The 18,729-nt window shown below is 41.3% G+C and overlaps 1 protein-coding gene across 1 annotated transcript in view; it reads left to right on the top strand.

The window, feature by feature from the left end:
* Positions 1-10,988, top strand: part of LOC138641981 (ferroportin-like) — a 45,278-nt gene extending 34,290 nt beyond the window's left edge. Inside the window, exons 7-9 of the mRNA XM_069729832.1 lie at positions 3,127-3,381; positions 6,765-7,478; positions 10,422-10,988. Of these exons, the coding sequence (XP_069585933.1) occupies positions 3,127-3,381; positions 6,765-7,478; positions 10,422-10,693 (1,241 nt within the window). The 3' untranslated portion in view covers positions 10,694-10,988. The remainder of the gene's footprint in view (positions 1-3,126; positions 3,382-6,764; positions 7,479-10,421) is intronic.
* The last annotated feature ends 7,741 nt before the right edge of the window (positions 10,989-18,729 follow it).

Here is an 18,729-nt window from a genome sequence, read left to right as displayed (position 1 = left end):
AAGTGGTGACGTGTTTCTGTTATACTTTTTCTCTGATTGTTCCACCTCTGGTTTTGGCTTACAAATACTGATGTGAAATACTGGCCAAATACTGATAGTGTGACGGCAGCGTTACAAATAAGGTGGCACTCACCGTTAAAAAAATATTTCTTTATTGAAGACCTTCTAAAACCATGTGGTCTTGGAGAGGGAGCAGGTGCGGCTGGTCAGACTACGGCCATTTCGCGTAGAGATACGATTCCACGGGTCTGGTTGCCGCACCCGCTCCCTCTTCCTGACCACATGCTTTTAGAAGGACCTCAATAAAGGAATATTTTTAAACAATAATTTTTAATGATTTTAACATATATGGCAATGTACATTCAAACGCATTTTCTTAGCTTACAAATTCGTAATTTCATTTTTTTTATTATCACATTACAGATTGTAAGGTCAAAATACAGAATAAACAACATATAATCTCCCCCCTACCCACCCTCTTCCCAGATATGCAGGAAATAGTTGTATATTTCTTGTGTGCTCCTCTCCTTTCTTTTCGTACATCTTCTTAACCCCTTAAACGTTATCGAATATTTACGGTAGTTTGCATCTATAATTTATATTACTTCTTAACCAGTTTGCCTACCACCTATTCCATCAACATTCAGATCAGCTATTTTCAACTTCCCCGATGTTCCACCCATGTCCTCCAATATGTCCCAGCTGCTCTGTTCAAAGGGTTTCACAATTCCCTGAAGTACTTTGTTTGTATAATTTTTAAGTAAAAAGCTTTTCCACTTTGTCATGATTGACTGTATACTCTGTTCCTTGTTACGCTCTGCTTCCATCCATTCTACGTGAAGGAATATTTTCATATGGTGAGTGCCGCCTTGTCTGCTACTTGATTTTTTCATTTTCTCCTTCTGGTGGGAACTTTTGAGCAGTGCACTGCTGTTTTTCCATTGGTTTATCGGCCGTTATGTTATGTCCGTATATGTACGGATAGTGCCGAGGTTTTTTTTTTTGTTTCTCCTGTTGGATTATTAACAAAATATACGTAGTTGCAATAATTTTCTGGAGAAATACTTCATGTTCTGGAGCAATTTCAAGGGTGCCAACACTTTTGGTCATGAATGTAGGATTGGTATTAACAATTATACAGTTCTAAAGCAAATATTATATCACTGTGTTACCTTTTAGACAGATGTTCCTACCTATTTAAGATCACAAGCTAAGGTTTCAATTCCAGAACTTTGCGCACCAGTCGCGTTTATAAATTTTGGTAAGACTAGCACATCAGCTAATGTTGGGCTTTGTGCTGCTGTCCATCATGTACATGGCTCGAAAAAAAAATAACATGAAGAAAAGGGAGGTTAGGAGTCGCAGTTTTCTAGGAGAACCACATTTACAGTCCACTGAAGCATTGGTGATATAAGGACAAGCAGAAAACATACTTTATGTGGGGCATTAATGTGATCTAAATTTTTTTTTTAAAATATGTCCTGTGTGCTAAAACACTGAAACAGAATTATTCATTTGTTCCTGCTCTTGTTACATTTGCCTTCATGCATTTGTCCCGCTGCAGGGTGCATGAATATGGATGATTCAGTTTCCTTTGAGCTTTTTTAATTAGTATATCCTTAGATGTGAAGTTTTCTGGGCTTTTAATAATTGCCATTTACTTGTGCTTTGTACAGAAAATATGGGCAAAATTAATAATAGATATTAACCCTGTGTGTATTTTGCAAATATATTTACTTTATAAGCATAGCATTAATGATATTCTCATACACATGAACAGAGAGTTCCTATTAATGTGCATAGAACTAATGGATGTATCTGAGAACATCGCTCTGCTATCTTCATCAGCCCCACAGATAATGTAGAATCATAGAATACCATAGAACCATAGAATGTAAGTCCGCAAGGACAGGGTCCTCTCCCCTCTGTACCAGTCTGTCACTGTAAACTTAAACGTTATGTAACCCCTTTCTCATGTACAGCACCATGGAATTAATGGTGCTATATAAATAAATAATAATAAAAATAATAACTAGTAGAGTGGTGCATATAGGATCAGGAGAGAACACAGACAGAGGAGGCCACGGAGCAAAAACCATATATGGTCCTTTGCAATAGCTCATCATAATGTACAATTCCATCTGCTTTGTAGGTAGACGTGGCCCTCTTACCTGCTGTGCCCCTAGTTGCCTAGTTGCACCAATGCTATGTCTGCCCCTGTGCAGGACCATTGCTTCTGCTTTGGAGGTAGAAGTGGCCCCCTTACCTGCTAGGCCCCTGGTTGCACCAATGCTATGTCCGCCCCTGTGCAGGACCATTGCTTCTGCTTTGGAGGTAGAAGTGGCCCCCTTACCTGCTGGGCCACTAGTTGCACCAATGCTATGTCCGCCCCTGTGCAGGACCATTTCTTCTGCTTTGGAGGTAGAAGTGGCCCCCTTACCTGCTAGGCCCCTGGTTGCACCAATGCTATGTCCGACCCCGTGTAGGACAGTTGCTTCAAACAGGGGACTCTATAGCCCCATTCTTACATTGGGTGGTGGTCCCAGCAGTTTGACACCCAGCCTTAAGCAACTTATCACCTTCTGTATGCTGCTGTCTACAAGGGTGCACTGAGTTGACTGAAACCTGTATTTTTTGGGACTGCTCGTGTAGATTAATGGTTGTATTCCAAAGGATTCCCATGTAGCCGCTTTGCGCATCACCTGCAAGCCATGTTGCAAATCATGGGATAATCCCAATAACAAGACTTCAGCATTTCTCGAGTGATCAAAGATAATAAGAGACTGAAAACCCATTGCAAAAGGTGCTGCGGTCACTTGTGATTTTCTTCCTGTGACTAAAAATGGAAAGGTGGTCGGTGTGGGTAATGACATTTGCAATAAAGCCCAATGCACATGTAACTCTTACAATACACTTACATATACAGTGGCATGTGTCATCTTTAACTTTAGACCTTTTAGAGACAATTTTATCTTCAACTTGCTTAACTGTTCACAATAACAGTAATTTTGGCCAGGGGTGCTCAAACTTTTATATGCCACTGTATAACCGTGAATAGGAAACGTTTTGGTAGCCAATATGTAATTAATTGGATTTTTATTTGTGATATCTAACTCTAAATTATAGGGATGAATGCAACAGTGAGAAGGATGGATCAAGTAATCAATATCTTTGCCCCATTGTCAGTGGGTCAGGTCATGACCTGGGCTTCCAATGTGGTTGGCTGCGGTTTCATTCTCGGTTGGAATCTGGTGTCACTTCTAGTGGAATTTATCTTTCTCTCCAGAGTTTACAAAATGGTACCTCAGCTGGCTGTAAAACCACAGCAATCCATCGGAGAGCATTACATAGAGCGACAACTGGAACTTATAAATGTGCAAGGTACAAAACAAGACAGAAATAAGATTCAGAACAAAGTTTTCTAATAACTTATTTGACTTGTAAACTCCTTTAACAGAAAATAAATACAGTGCCTGGCAAAAGTATTTGGCACCCTGGAACTTCAACCTTTTCCCACATATCATGCTTCAAACATAAAGATACCAAATGTAAATTTTTGGTGAAGCATCAACAACAAGTGGATCACAATTGTGAAGTTGAACGAAATTTATTGTTTATTTTAAATTTTTGTAGAAATTTAAAAACTGAAAAGTGGGGCGTGCAATATTATTCGGCCCCTTTACTTTCAGTGCAGCAAACTCACTCCAGAAGTTCATTGTGGATCTCTGAATGATCCAATGTTGTCCTAAATGCTTAATGATGATAAATATAATCTACCTGTGTGTAATGAAGTCTGCGTATAAATGCACCTGCTCTGTGATAGTCTCAGGGTTCTGTTTGAAGCACAGAGAGCATCATGAAGACCAAGGAACACAACAGGCAGGTTCGTGATACTGTTGTGGAGAAGTTTAAAACGGGATTTGGATACAAAATGATTTCCAAAACTTTAAACATCCCAAGGAGCACTGTGGAAGCGATCATATTGAAATGGAAGGAGTATCATACCACTGCAAATCTACCAAGACCTTGCCGTCCCTCTAAACTTTCATCTCAAACAAGAAGAAGACTGATCAGAGATGCAGCCAAGAGGCCCATGATCACTCTGGATGAACTGCAGAGATCTACAGCTGAGGTGGGACAGTGTGTCCATAGGACAACAATCAGTCGTACACTGCACAAATCTGGCCTTTATGAAAGAGTAGCAAGAAGAAAGCCATTTCTCAAAGATATCCATAAAAAGTGTCGTTTAAAGTTTGCATCAAGCCACCTGGGAGACACACCAAACATGTGGAAGAAGGTGCTCTGGCCAGATGAAACCAAAATCGAACTTTTTGGCAACAATGCCAAACGATATGTTTGGTTTAAAGGCAGCACAGCTCATCCCCCTGAACACACCTTCCCCACATTCTTGAAGAAAACCTGTTGGAATCTGCAAAAGACCTGAGACTGAGGAGAAGGAGATTTGTCTTCCAACAAGACAATTATCTCAAATATAAAGCAAAATCTACAATGGAATGGTTCACAAATAAACGTATCCAGGTGTTAGAATGGCCAAGTCAAAGTCTAGACCTCAATCCAATCAAGAATCTGTGGAAAGAGCTGAAAACTGCTGTTCACAAACGATCTCCATCAAACCTCACTGAGCTCGAGCTGTTTGCCAAGGAATAATCGGCAAGAATTTCAGTCTCGCAATGTACAAAACTGATAGAGACATACCCCAAGCGACTTGCAGCTGTAATCACAGCAAAAGGTGGTGCAACAAAGTATTAAGTTAAAGGGTCCGAATAATATTGCATGCCCCACTTTTCAGTTTTTGAATTTCCACAAAAATTTAGAATAAACAATAAATTTCGTTCAACTTCAGAATTGTGTTCCACTTGTTGTTGATTGTTCACCAAAAATTTACATTTGGTATCTTTATGTTTGAAGCATGATATGTGGGAAAAGGTTGAAAAGTTCCAGGGAGCCGAATACTTTCGTAAGGCACTGTATTTATGATGTTTAACTGTATCATTTTGGGGCACATAGAAAGGAGCATATTTATCAAGTTAAATGCCCAAGAATTCTGGCATAATTTGAGCAAAGAAATGTCTTTCATGTCTTGCATTATATTTATTTTATGTTTTAACCACATTTTATGATTTGTCCAACAAGGAAAATGGTTTATTGGTAAAAGCCGTGGTCTAATGTGCAACACGCTACGTCAACATTTCTGGCATAGTCACCCAAATAATAGACAGTGTAAACTTAAACTAGACAGTCCTAAAATTCGACAGATTTATCAAACATGAACCACTATGATAAATGAGTGGCATTTTAAGACAGTCTAGTCTATGTTTGCACTGAGAATTAGACAGTGTTGATAAATATGCAGTAATGTACTGTATAATTTTTCTGGAGGTAAATAATGAAACAGCAGTTTTGAAATTGTTTTTCGGGGTTTGGGATGTAAGAAAATGATCATTTTATAGATTGAGTTGTTATTAATGCAGCGATACCAAACGTGTGTTTTTTCACATTTTTGGCCATAAAAGGGGATTTTTTTAACCTAAAAATTGTGTGAGGATTCTTAAGTTTGCAACATTCTGCGGAGTGCTGACTCCTTCAACCAAGATTTTGTGCACACTTGTTTTCCTTTCATGAATGGTATCTCTGAAGAAATTCATGACATATATACAGTACTGTTGAAACCTTTTAAGTAGGTATGAAAAGCTGCAAAATAAGAATACGTTAAAGAATTGGTAAAAGTTTATTTTTATCAATTAACAAATGCAAAGTGAATGAACAACAAATAAATCTAAATCAATTCAATATTTGGTGTGACCACCCTTGTCCTTTAAAGCCACATCAATTCCTCTAGGTACTTGTATACAGTTTTTGAATGAACTCGGCAGGTTGTTCCAAACATCTTGGAGAACTAACAACAGATCTGTGGATGTAGGCTTGTGCAAATGCTTCTGTCTCTTTGTGTAATCTCAGACACACAGTGGGGTCCATATCTTCACTTCCATTACTTCTTGTTGTCTTTTATGCTAAAGATAGTTCTTAACGACATTGGCTGTATGTTTGAGATTGTTGTCTTGATGCTCTATAAAATTGGAGCCAATCAGCTGCCTCCCTGATGGTACTGCACGATGGATATGTATCTGCTGTATTTCTCAGCATTGAGGATACCATTAATCCTGAACAAATCCCCACCTCCATTTGTTGAAATGTAGACCAAACTTGCAAGGATCCTCCACCATGCTTCACTGTTACTTGTATTTCCGTATTTGCCACTACGCACCGAAGTTCCGATGCCTAGAGTAGCAGTTCACGTGAGGTGGCTCCAGAATCAGGATGTCATTTTTTTAAAAATCTTTCCTGCCCTCCCTAGACTCCATAAGAAAACCGGAGTCTTTGCGTGTGGGGGAGGGGAGTCGAGAGCGGGGAGAGGTTGTCCTGTCCCTGTATTCATTTGTATTAGTGTCTTTAAGGATCCACACAATAGAGTACCCCCGTAGCCTCATTGTGTGCCACCAGCGCACTGTCACTTGGAGCACTCGGTGTTTTCAATGGACCGCTGTCAATGAACACAAGGGACTAGCTTTAATATGCAAATATAAGGGCCTAACAGTGCAACAAGGCATAGGCCAAGCCAAGGGTGCACTGCAGCTCTCTCCTTTGCATATTAAACATGGATTTTTCAGCAAATGTTAACTTAAAGTGTATACGGTTTATCTACAGCCACTGATGTGATCCTCCATTCATTTCCTTTTTTGCAGGGGATCTGCCAATCTGCTCAGTCATAGGTGACTACATTAGCACACCAGCCATTCCCAGTGTATCCAATGAAGAGAAGCCCCGGACTCCAGAGCCGCCAGCAGAACGCACTTCATCACTTCCACGTTGCTTCCAGAAAGTACACCGAATGTTGCGCACCTGTACAGACGGCTGGAAATCCTACTACAGACAATCGGTCTTTTTAGCAGGTTTAGGATTGGCCTTCCTGTACACCACAGTCCTGGGCTTTGACTGTATCACTACAGGTTATGCCTACACTCAGGGGATCAGTGGCTCTCTGCTCAGCATACTCATGGCCGTGTCGGCCATCTCAGGATTAATGGGCACATTTCTGTTTACCAAACTAAGAAGACATTATGGCTTAGTGGTCACAGGAATTATATCCAGCTGCCTCCATGTTTGTTGCTTAATGCTTTGCGTATTTTCAGTCTTTGCTCCAGGAAGCCCGTTTGATTTGGGCATTTTCTCTGTCATTATGGGTGTGAATTCTTCTTCAAACACTCAGAAACTGCATCAGAACCAACTCCACATATATCCATCTCAAGGGAATATCAACCAGCCTATCCTCCCAGACCGCTCCTCGATCCACTGGACTAACAATACTGTGTTGTTTGAGAGTGGCCGTGCTGGCGATCATCCAGACTCCTATGTCTCAATCATTCTGTTATTTTCGGGAGTAATATTAGCAAGAGTGGGTAAGTTCATGCTGGCAAGATATACGATGGGGCATATGTATGAATTGCATTGGAATTACAAAACTTTCCGGGGAAAGCAAATCGTTTTGTGCAATTTTTTGGCACAACTTACGGCACCACATATCTCATCCTTACAACCACCTCCTCTTGTCTAAGATCGACTTGGCTCGAATTGTGAATTGTTTAGCCATATCCATGTGATGCTTCTTTTTCAGGTTTGAGAAATGTTTTCCAATTTTTTTTCAAGATTTTGATTTATCAGGGCGAGTGGAATAGGAGCCATAATTTCAAAAATTCAAGCTGTGGTGCAACTGGATGCTATCGTGTTGACCTTCAGTAGAAGCCAAATATACATTCTACCATTAATTTAAATGGGGTTTTCAGGGAATAAAAAATATTTTTCAAAGGGCTCTGACTGGTTGAAAAAATCTAAACTAAAAAGTATTATTCACCCTCACTTATCCAATCCTGTTTCGATGCTTATCTGGTCTCAGATTCCTGGTTCAGTCTCGACACACCGGAAATTGCGTGAAATGTGTGCTTGGCCAATCGCTGACTAAAGTGGGTCGGTGCGGTGATTCCTGGATCAGCCATTTCTGGGGTGTCAAAATAGAAAAAGAAAAAATCAATCAGCATGCACCAGATAAACTATGAAATGGAAGCCATGGGGGATTGGTGACAATGAATGTTTTTTTTTTCTTCAAACATTCTGAGTCTTTTTAAAAATAAATTTTCACCTGTGTTGAATAGGTGATTCTCTGGAACTAATACCAGATCTCTCCATGGGTTGTATCTGATATTGCAGCTGATCCTCATTTAAAGTGAACCTGTCAGAAGGTTTCACTACTACGAACCAAACAAGTTTTATGTTAATGGACTTCAATTCTTGGCCCGCCACTTACAGCTCTCCATCCCCTTTACAGTTTTCCCTGCCTACCACCGTCATATGCTCCCTGATTGACAGGTCGCTCGTCTGAGTGACCTGCCTCTCCGCCAGAAATCTCCCGCTGGCGCTGTCACCCCCTCTGAGAAGACGACCGGCGCAAGAAATAACGGTACCTGTGCGAGATTTCGGCAAGGGAGGCAGGTCACTCGGATAAGAGTGACTTGTCGATTAGGATGGCGGCCGGTGGAGAAAATTTGAAAGAGGACGAAAAGCTGCAAATGAGGGGTTAAGCCAAATCCACTTGCATCTCATTAACATAAACAGCTAATAGACGATTACATTGGAATGCAAAGAAGGATGAAAGGTATGGACTGATTTTGGATTACAGCGATATAACATAAATGTGTTGGGTTTGCGGTAGTAAAAACTGGTTCCCTTTAAGTTAATTGATAACTGTTAATTAATGTTAAAAATATGATTTTGGCATAAGTGACACATTTATCAAACTGATACATGGTACTTAACAAATTTGGCATTGGGATCATTTTATATATGCCAGGTGCAGGAGACTGTTGAAATACTCTATACCCAATGCCAATGCACACTCGTAGGATCTGAGCATGCATTTTTAGGTAGAACTTAGTGAGGCTAACCGCTATATCCCATATGGTCAGCTTTAGGTTACTTTCACACATATGTATCTGTACTTATATTTCTGTAAAATGGACCGTTTTTCTTTCGTGTTATCTGTAGTGCCTTCATTGTTTTTTTTTTCAGCTGCAGAGCAAGCAGTTCTAAGAAAGTTGATCTGTGAATAACCTCGTTCACACCGCTGATTGGCAGATTTTTATGTACACCATGCATTGAGAGAAAGCTGCTAATCAGTGGTGGGGGCGGCGTTACGCACAGAGGCAGGTCTAGAAGTCACCCAACAGCTAGTCCAGTAATGATAATCTCCTGCTGATAAAACACTGACCTTATTGAACCTACAGCAAAAAGCCTAGTAAGTGACACATCCCTGGAATCAGGCTCTCTGCTCCTACTTCTTGCTTCTTTAACATTGCATAACAAAAACCTGGTTAACAGATTCCCTGTAACAATGGATGAGTGAAAAATGTATGAAATATGGACTACTGAAGTAGAAAGAATGCCTTCTGATTTTCATTTGTGTTTAGTAGATCCCCATAGACTTTAATGACTGAGTCAAATCTGCAAATTGGGAGGAAAAATAAGACATGCTCTGAGTCTCAATCTGAATGTTTATAGGGTTCAATGTAATTTATGTGTTTGTGTATTGTCTATTTAAAAAGCATACAGCACATGGACATGTACAGTGGACGGGTGAATGTAGCCTTAAAGGGGTTATCCGAAACTTTGCTTATTTTTCTCTATAGGGTAAAGAACTTACAGATATGTAGTTGCCAACTACCTGCCCAGTGTAGATCTCTGCCGGGGATTATGCTGCATCCATTGACATCATGTCAACAGAACAGCTTCTTCTCTTCCACTCTGCTCTTTCGATGGGGCATCACTGCCGATATCATACTGATTGACAGCTGGCTCCCTGCTGCCTAACTGCGGGGAGCTGGCTGTCAATCAACATGACATTGGCAGTGACTCCATGCCAACAGAGCAGCCCAGAAGAGGAAGAGCTGACGGAAGCAGCAGAATCACTGGCGGAGATTGGCGTGGGCAGAACACGCAGGTACCTACCTGTAAGTTCTTAGCCCCATAATGAAAAATAAGCAAACTCCCAGAGAACCTCTTTAATTTAACTCGGAAATTGATAGTTTGGAGACCAATGTGAAGTTTTTACCTGCATCTGGACTACATAGTTACTAGTGTTATACTAATATAGTAAATGGAGCTACTGCTCTGCACCCTTTTCATTTCAGGATCCTGCACAGCGCCCCCATATCTGAGCGGCTGTGACTGGTACTACACAGTTATTAGCCTACAAGGCTTGTCTAACATATTGTAAAGTATGAACACATTTAGCCTTATGTGGAGTCTCTTGTTGGTTATATTCATATTTGTTGTATTTTTATCGCCTGTAGGTCTTTGGTCTTTTGACTTAACAGTGACTCAACTTCTCCAGGAGAACATTCCGGAATCGGAGCGCGGAATCGTCAATGGCGTGCAAAGCTCAATGAATTACCTGATGGATCTCGTACATTTCATCATGGTCATTCTTGCTCCTCAGCCTCAGCAGTTTGGGCTCCTGGTCATCATCTCGATCCTGTTTGTGATCGCTGGACACACCATGTATTTTTTTTATACCAAAAAATATAAAACAAAAGAGAGGGAATCACTAAATACTCCTGCCTGACAGTCTTGTGATTAACCATTATACCAGTATAATCTTTGTAGTATGAGCTTTACCATGAAGTGTTGGATAACTTTAGCAGACCTGTCCAATGTTCACCCAATCTGTTCCATTTCTTTTTATATTTTTATTTTATACAAGAACCACCATATTCCATATACAAATCTATTAACTTCACTGGAAATAAACAACATACATTACGTAAAACACCGACGCGCGCGTGTGTCTCTATTATCATTGTTGTACTCTTACGTCTGGAGCAGATGAGACGCAGCTGGACACAAACCGCACACGTGAAGCTAAGGGTTCATATAAGAGATGATAAATCTGGTATAAAGTGATTTTGGTGCCAACGATGTCTGAACTAATCTATACTAAGTTTATGCTTCTGATTAAAGGGACGCTGTCACCTGGATTTGGAGGGAACAATCTTCAGCCATGGAGGCGGGGTTTTTGATTCACCCTTTCCTTACCCGCTGGCTGCAATATTGGATTGAAGTTCATTCTCTGTCCTCCATAGTACACGCCTGCGCAAGGCAAGATTGCCTTGTGCAGGCGTGTACTACGGAGGACAGAGAATGAACTTCAATCCAATATTGCAGCCAGCATGCAGCCAGCGGGTAAGGAAAGGGTGAATCAAAAACCCCAAAACCCCGCCTCCATGGCTGAAGATTGTTCCCTCCAAATTGAGGTGACAGTGTCCCTTTAAGACTTGGGTTTTGCCAGATTGGCTCTAGTTTCTGAGATATTTCATAGTTAATTACAGTAGAATTCTGGCTTCAACAAGTCACTTTTATAGTAGAGATGAGTGAATATGTTTGGAATCGGCTGCCTAATCCAAATTTGCCATATTTGTGCCATATTGGTATCCTATTCGTGCCGACTCTATGGTTGACGGTCATTGTCGAACATATTTGCTCATCTCTATTCCTATTGACTCCAACGGTGTACGACTGTGTTCGGCAAATATTGCAAATGCCATATTCGCCGGCGATTGTAATCCGAACCGAATATTGAAAAATTCGCCTAACTCTGCTTGTAAGCCTACAAATTGAAATAAAAATCATATGGGATATTTCACTACCTAAGGCCGGTTTCACACGTCAGTGGCTCCGGTACGTGTGGTGACAGTTTCCTCACGTACCGGAGACACTGACACACGTAGACACATTAAAATAAACGTGTCTCTGCACATGTCAGCGTGTTTTCACAGACCGTGTGTCCATTTGCAAAACAGGGAGACATGTCAGTGTTTGTGGGAGCGCACGGATCACACGGACCCATTAAAGTCAATGTGTGCGTGTAAACATGTACCACACACGGATGCTGTCCGTGTGCCATCCATGTGCTGTCCGTGTGCGTTTTTCCTGTCATAGGGTTAAAATTGTAAAAATTGTTGCAATACACAGACACACGTACAGCACACGTACAGGACACGGACCCTAAAAACGTACTCACGGACATCACATGGATCCCACATGAATAGCCTACGTGAGCACACGGACACGGATAAGTCCGGTACCGTTTTCTCCGGTACCGGAATTATCTGGACGTGCGAGACTGGCCTAAGACGTTGTTAAAAAGTCAAGAGACCAAAAGCTACTGCATTTTTTATCACTCAAGTCGCATTGGGGGAATGCATTATTTTCATGGATAAATTACCGGTATCTCAAAAACTAGAACCAATCCAGCAAAAGTAATGGGATTTTTTAACTCTGCTCCCTCAACATACCCTAAATCCATTCAAAAAACCTTAGCAGCTGAAAAAAAAGTTGTTGTTTTTTTCATAGACTTGTGTAGTCGGTTAAACGATGTGATTGTAATTCACGACCAGCAAACGACATCAGACAAGTGCTGATATGGGACGGGAATCGTGAATGAACTGGTTAAATAGTAACTAGTGATGAGCGAATATACTCGTTACTCGAGATCGGGGGTCCTCCGAGTATTTTTTATTTGCTTGGAGATTTAGTTTTCTTCGCTGCAGCTGAATGATTTACATTTCTTAGCCAGCTTGATTACATGTGGGGACTCCCTAGCAACCCCCACATGTACTTATGCTGGCTAACAGATGTAAATCATTCAGCTGCGGTGATGAAAACAAAATCTCCGAGCACTAAGGCTACTTTCACACATCAGGTTTTTTGTTTCAGGCTAAATCTGGCTCTTTGGAGAAAAACCGGCACCGGAAAACATAAAAACCAGAACCGGTTTTTCCCCATTGACTTGCATTGGCGCCAGATTGCCCAGCATTTCTTCCGTTTTTTTTTCCGGATCTGGTGAACATTCGATTCCGGCATCTGGAAAAAACGTCTACTGTAACGTTTTTTGTCTGCGGCGAAAAAGCCGGAAGTGCCGGATCCGGCCTTTCACTACAATGCATGTCTATGGACGCCGGATAGCGCCGGATCCGGAAAAAGGCGGATCCGGCGGCCTGATCCGGCTTTTTACACTGAGCATGCTCAGAAACTAGGGCCTGCCCCCAGGACACATAGGGGGCGTTTTTAAAAACCGGATCCATCAATAAAACGGATGGAGAAATGGATGAAAACCGGAAGGAACGGATCCGGTTTACCTCCGGATCCGGCCATCGGATCAGGCAGAAAACTGGATCCGTTCCTTCCGGTTTTCACATATTACGTCGGAATCGGCATGGCGCTAAAAGACGGATGTGTGAAAGTAGCCTTAAAAATACTCGGAGGACACCCGAGCGTGCTCGAGAAATCTCGAGTAACGAGTATATTCGCTCATCACTAATAGTAATCCTTACATCGTGTACTGTGTTCACATTCGGTGTGTTCGAAGTTTACATCCCATATGTGATACTAATTATCTTAAATACATGATATCATAATATTTTATGATATCAACAGTAATAAAGCAACTTTTTTTTTGCCAATTCCGAATATGTACTCGTTCCAGTGCTCCAAGTGTTACGGAGCAATTTTTTGCCTTGAAACACGATCAGCCCCATTTAGGACTTGTATTTCCAGTTCTCCTGTTCGTCCAGCAAATCACTGACCAAGCGACCAGTCTCCATTTACATGACTATTTTCCGCTCGTCAAAATGATTTTATCCACAACGGACGAGTGTTTTTGGACACATCGGTCAGTTGCACAACCCATTCACACTACACAATTGTGGTCGATATGGTCAGAATCGGACGGACTATCGGTCAGTGTAAATTGCCCTTTATCCTTACTCTCTGGTTTGTGTATTGGTGAGTGACAAATAGTAGATTGCAGATCTCCACAACTGAGCTTTCCTTGAAGAAAAACTTCTTCCATACATCTAAAGTTAATAAAAAACAAACAATACCATGTTCGATGTCCAGTAGACTACAAGTAAGGATGCAATGTGCGTCCATTTTTTCCTATGAAAGTAGACCCTTCCGAGAAGCGAAGGACAGGAACTCCTGCGCCAGCTATTGGAAGGAGCAATCCTAAAAGGCACTAACAAAAGGTTCCTTGCCAGGCATGAGGGATGACTGTGGAATAGCACACAGTTGAACAGAATTTGTACAGATTCACGCCTCTGTGTTTTGGGGTCTAGGTACAAACGGCAATGCATGGACGGGCAGCCTGATGTGAAACGGCAATGCATGGACGGGCTGCCTGATGTGAACCGGACAGATTCCACCCAATGTGAGTTCTAGAGATGTCATGGCCGATTACATCTCCACGTATGATCTATTCCACAGCTTCACTATCTGGGAGGCCCCCTGGTTGTTGGTTAGGATCAAATGGGCGAGGTGGTATTCAGAGAACTGAGTAGAAGCTACACAATTTTTTTTTTTAGCTACAGCAGTGGGTAAAGTTAAAAGGGTACTCCCATCTCCGAGATCCTATCCCAATATGTACTAGGTGTAAGAATATTAGGCAATACCTCCAATTCGAATTGTAGTATAGTTATTCTGATTCACTATGTCGGCCATTGCAGTAGCTTAAGTATCCATGGTAATGTCCACTAACAACTAATTGTCACGATATTTAGAGTTGAGTGAATGTGTTTGGATTCAGCCGCCAAATCTGAATTTGCCATATCGGTACCCTATTTGTGCCGAATGCATGTTTGACAATCGATTTCGAACATATTCGGTCATTTCTACTCCCATTGATGTTCAGTGAATATTACAAAAATGATATTCGTCACCGAACGTAATTGGAACTCAATTTTGAAAAATTCGCTCAACCTTATATATGAGTGCTAGAAACCATGGATACCTTATAGTGATGAGCGAACGTGCTGGGATAAGGTGTTATCTTAGCATGCTCATGTACTGAGCGTCTTCAGCATGCTCAAAAATTATGTTCTAGTCCCCGCGTAGATGCAAACATATGTTTTTTTTGCTCACCACCAATACCTAAGCCTCTGCAATGTCCTGCACATGGGGTAAATGACATAGAAATGTAGTATAGTTCTTCTGATTTGCTATTTGCAGGCATTTGCTATTATTATTACACCTACTACATATTAGGATAGTATCTTTGAGATGGGAAAACCTCTTTAAAGGTCAAATCAGCAGCCGGTTCCAGCATCAGGCGGTGAAACACGATTTATGAATCTGACCGTAGCGATATTATTGACATACTGTATTCCACCTTTTCTTCCACAGCCATAATTTTCTAATTTGTGTCAGTATAGCCAGAAATGTCACCGCTCATTTAATCGTACAACGTACTGGAAAGCTGGGCAGGGATGGGGAACAGTGCAGTGACACTGGTTAACAGGATTAAGTGCTTACTGTGAAGGAAACACAGCCTGGCAATATAATTATCCAGATCCGTGAGATAACAGCAAAAAACAAAAGTGAAAAGATTTAATTTATATTTAATTGGTGGAAAAATATGTAGAAATTAAAATAGAACGTTTTTGTTGGTTTGTCACCATCTTCTAAGGCCGGTAAATGATATTTTTTTTCTGTTGATGAAACTAATAGAGACCTTGTTTTTTTTTTTTCAGTTCTGTGCTGGCGTACATAAAACATTATTACATTTTGTGGGGCTGTACGGTGTAATAGAGTTACGATGGTTATACTAAACGGTATGGGGTACAAAAAGTCTTAAATGCCGAAGATAGTGGCAGGTAAGTTTTTAATGGAAGCTCTAGCGCCGGTCACTGCTGTTACAGGCAGAGGCCAGCTGTATGACACAGCCTGCATCCATCATGTGCGGAGCAGGCTCACCAGACACCGGATATACCAGTACATCATGTCAGGAAGGGGTTAATGTAGCGCCGTGTCAAGACTAGGTACATTTCTGCATTTATCACCCACTCCAGGTTTGGGCTTACAAATACTGAACATGTTAACTCGGCCAAGAGTAAAGACATGGCTATAATGGCACAGTGATGCTAATCGGATACCGCTCAGTGGTTGTTGAGTAACCATATTCTAAATCTTCTGTCAATTGGGGCCGGCCTAGGGTCATCTACTTCTCTGCCCCTCTACCAGCCTCCTCCGTTTCTTTTCCCCATATCACAGGTGTCAAACGCTTTAAAGGGACACTGTCACCTGGATTTGGAGGGAACAATCTTCAGCCATGGAGGCGGGGTTTTGGGGTTTTTGATTCACCCTTTCCTTACCCGCTGGCTGCAATATTGGATTGAAGTTCATTCTCTGTCCTCCATAGTACACTCCTACACTGTGTATGATTGCCTTGTGCAGGCGTGTACTACGGAGGACAGAGAATGAACTTTAATTCATAGTAACATAGTAACATAGTTAGTAAGGCCGAAAAAAGACATTTGTCCATCCAGTTCAGCCTATATTCCATCATAATAAATACCCAGATCTACGTCCTTCTACAGAACCTAATAATTGTATGATACAATATTGTTCTGCTCCAGGAAGACATCCAGGCCTCTCTTGAACCCCTCGACTGAGTTCGCCATCACCACCTCCTCAGGCAAGCAATTCCAGATTCTCACTGCCCTAACAGTAAAGAATCCTCTTCTATGTTGGTGGAAAAACCTTCTCTCCTCCAGACGCAAAGAATGCCCCCTTGTGCCCGTCACCTTCCTTGGTATAAACAGATCCTCAGCGAGATATTTGTATTGTCCCCTTATATACTTATACATGGTTATTAGATCGCCCCTCAGTCGTCTTTTTTCTAGACTAAATAATCCTAATTTCGCTAATCTATCTGGGTACTGTAGTTCTCCCATCCCCTTTATTAATTTTGTTGCCCTCCTTTGTACTCTCTCTAGTTCCATTATATCCTTCCTGAGCACCGGTGCCCAAAACTGGACACAGTACTCCATGTGCGGTCTAACTAGGGATTTGTACAGAGGCAGTATAATGCTCTCATCATGTGTATCCAGACCTCTTTTAATGCACCCCATGATCCTGTTTGCCTTGGCAGCTGCTGCCTGGCACTGGCTGCTCCAGGTAAGTTTATCATTAACTAGGATCCCCAAGTCCTTCTCCCTGTCAGATTTACCCAGTGGTTTCCCGTTCAGTGTGTAATGGTGATATTGATTCCCTCTTCCCATGTGTATAACCTTACATTTATCATTGTTAAACCTCATCTGCCACCTTTCAGCCCAAGTTTCCAACTTATCCAGATCCATCTGTAGCAGAATACTATCTTCTCTTGTATTAACTGCTTTACATAGTTTTGTATCATCTGCAAATATCGATATTTTACTGTGTAAACCTTTTACCAGATCATTAATGAATATGTTGAAGAGAACAGGTCCCAATACTGACCCCTGTGGTACCCCACTGGTCACAGCGACCCAGTTAGAGACTATACCATTTATAACCACCCTCTGCTTTCTATCACTAAGCCAGTTACTAACCCATTTACACACATGTTCCCCCAGACCAAGCATTCTCATTTTGTGTACCAACCTCTTGTGCGGCACGGTATCAAACGCTTTGGAAAAATCGAGATATACCACGTCCAATGACTCACCGTGGTCCAGCCTATAGCTTACCTCTTCATAAAAACTGATTAGATTGGTTTGACAGGAGCGATTTCTCATAAACCCATGCTGATATGGAGTTAAACAGTTATTCTCATTGAGATAATCCAGAATAACATCCCTCAGAAAACCTTCAAATATTTTACCAACAATAGAGGTTAGACTTACTGGCCTATAATTTCCAGGTTCACTTTTAGAGCCCTTTTTGAATATTGGCACCACATTTGCTATGCGCCAGTCCTGCGGAACAGACCCTGTCGCTATAGAGTCACTAAAAATAAGAAATAATGGTTTATCTATTACATTACTTAGTTCTCTTAGTACTCGTGGGTGTATGCCATCCGGACCCGGAGATTTATCTATTTTAATCTTATTTAGCCGGTTTCGCACCTCTTCTTGGGTTAGATTGGTGACCCTTAATATAGGGTTTTCATTGTTTCTTGGGATTTCACCTAGCATTTCATTTTCCACCGTGAATACCGTGGAGAAGAAGGTGTTTAATATGTTAGCTTTTTCCTCGTCATCTACAACCATTCTTTCCTCACTATTTTTTAAGGGGCCTACATTTTCAGTTTTTATTCTTTTACTATTGATATAGTTGAAGAACAGTTTGGGATTAGTTTTACTCTCCTTAGCAATGTGCTTCTCTGTTTCCTTTTTGGCAGCTTTAATTAGTTTTTTAGATAAAGTATTTTTCTCCCTATAGTTTTTTAGAGCTTCAATGGTGCCATCCTGCTTTAGTAGTGCAAATGCTTTCTTTTTACTGTTAATTGCCTGTCTTACTTCTTTGTTTAGCCACATTGGGTTTTTCCTATTTCTAGTCCTTTTATTCCCACAAGATATAAACCGCTTACACTGCCTATTCAATATTGCAGCCAGCAGGTAAGGAAAGGGTGAATCAAAAACCCCAAAACCCCGCCTCCGTGGCTGAAGATTGTTCCCTCCAAATCCAGGTGACAGTGTCCCTTTAAGTGAACCTGCCTCCTTTTTATAATTCTGCACCACCACGATTGGGGAGGGCAGCATGTGCACGATGCGATTCTATGGTCAGTCTTCAAAAACTGGTGCCGGAGGTGGCGAACGCACAGAGAAATTTCAACTCAATTACTTC

This window comes from Ranitomeya imitator, chromosome 6, assembly GCF_032444005.1.
Source record: "Ranitomeya imitator isolate aRanImi1 chromosome 6, aRanImi1.pri, whole genome shotgun sequence".
Lineage (NCBI taxonomy): Eukaryota > Metazoa > Chordata > Amphibia > Anura > Dendrobatidae > Ranitomeya > Ranitomeya imitator.
This window is presented reverse-complemented; position numbering and strand designations above follow the sequence as displayed.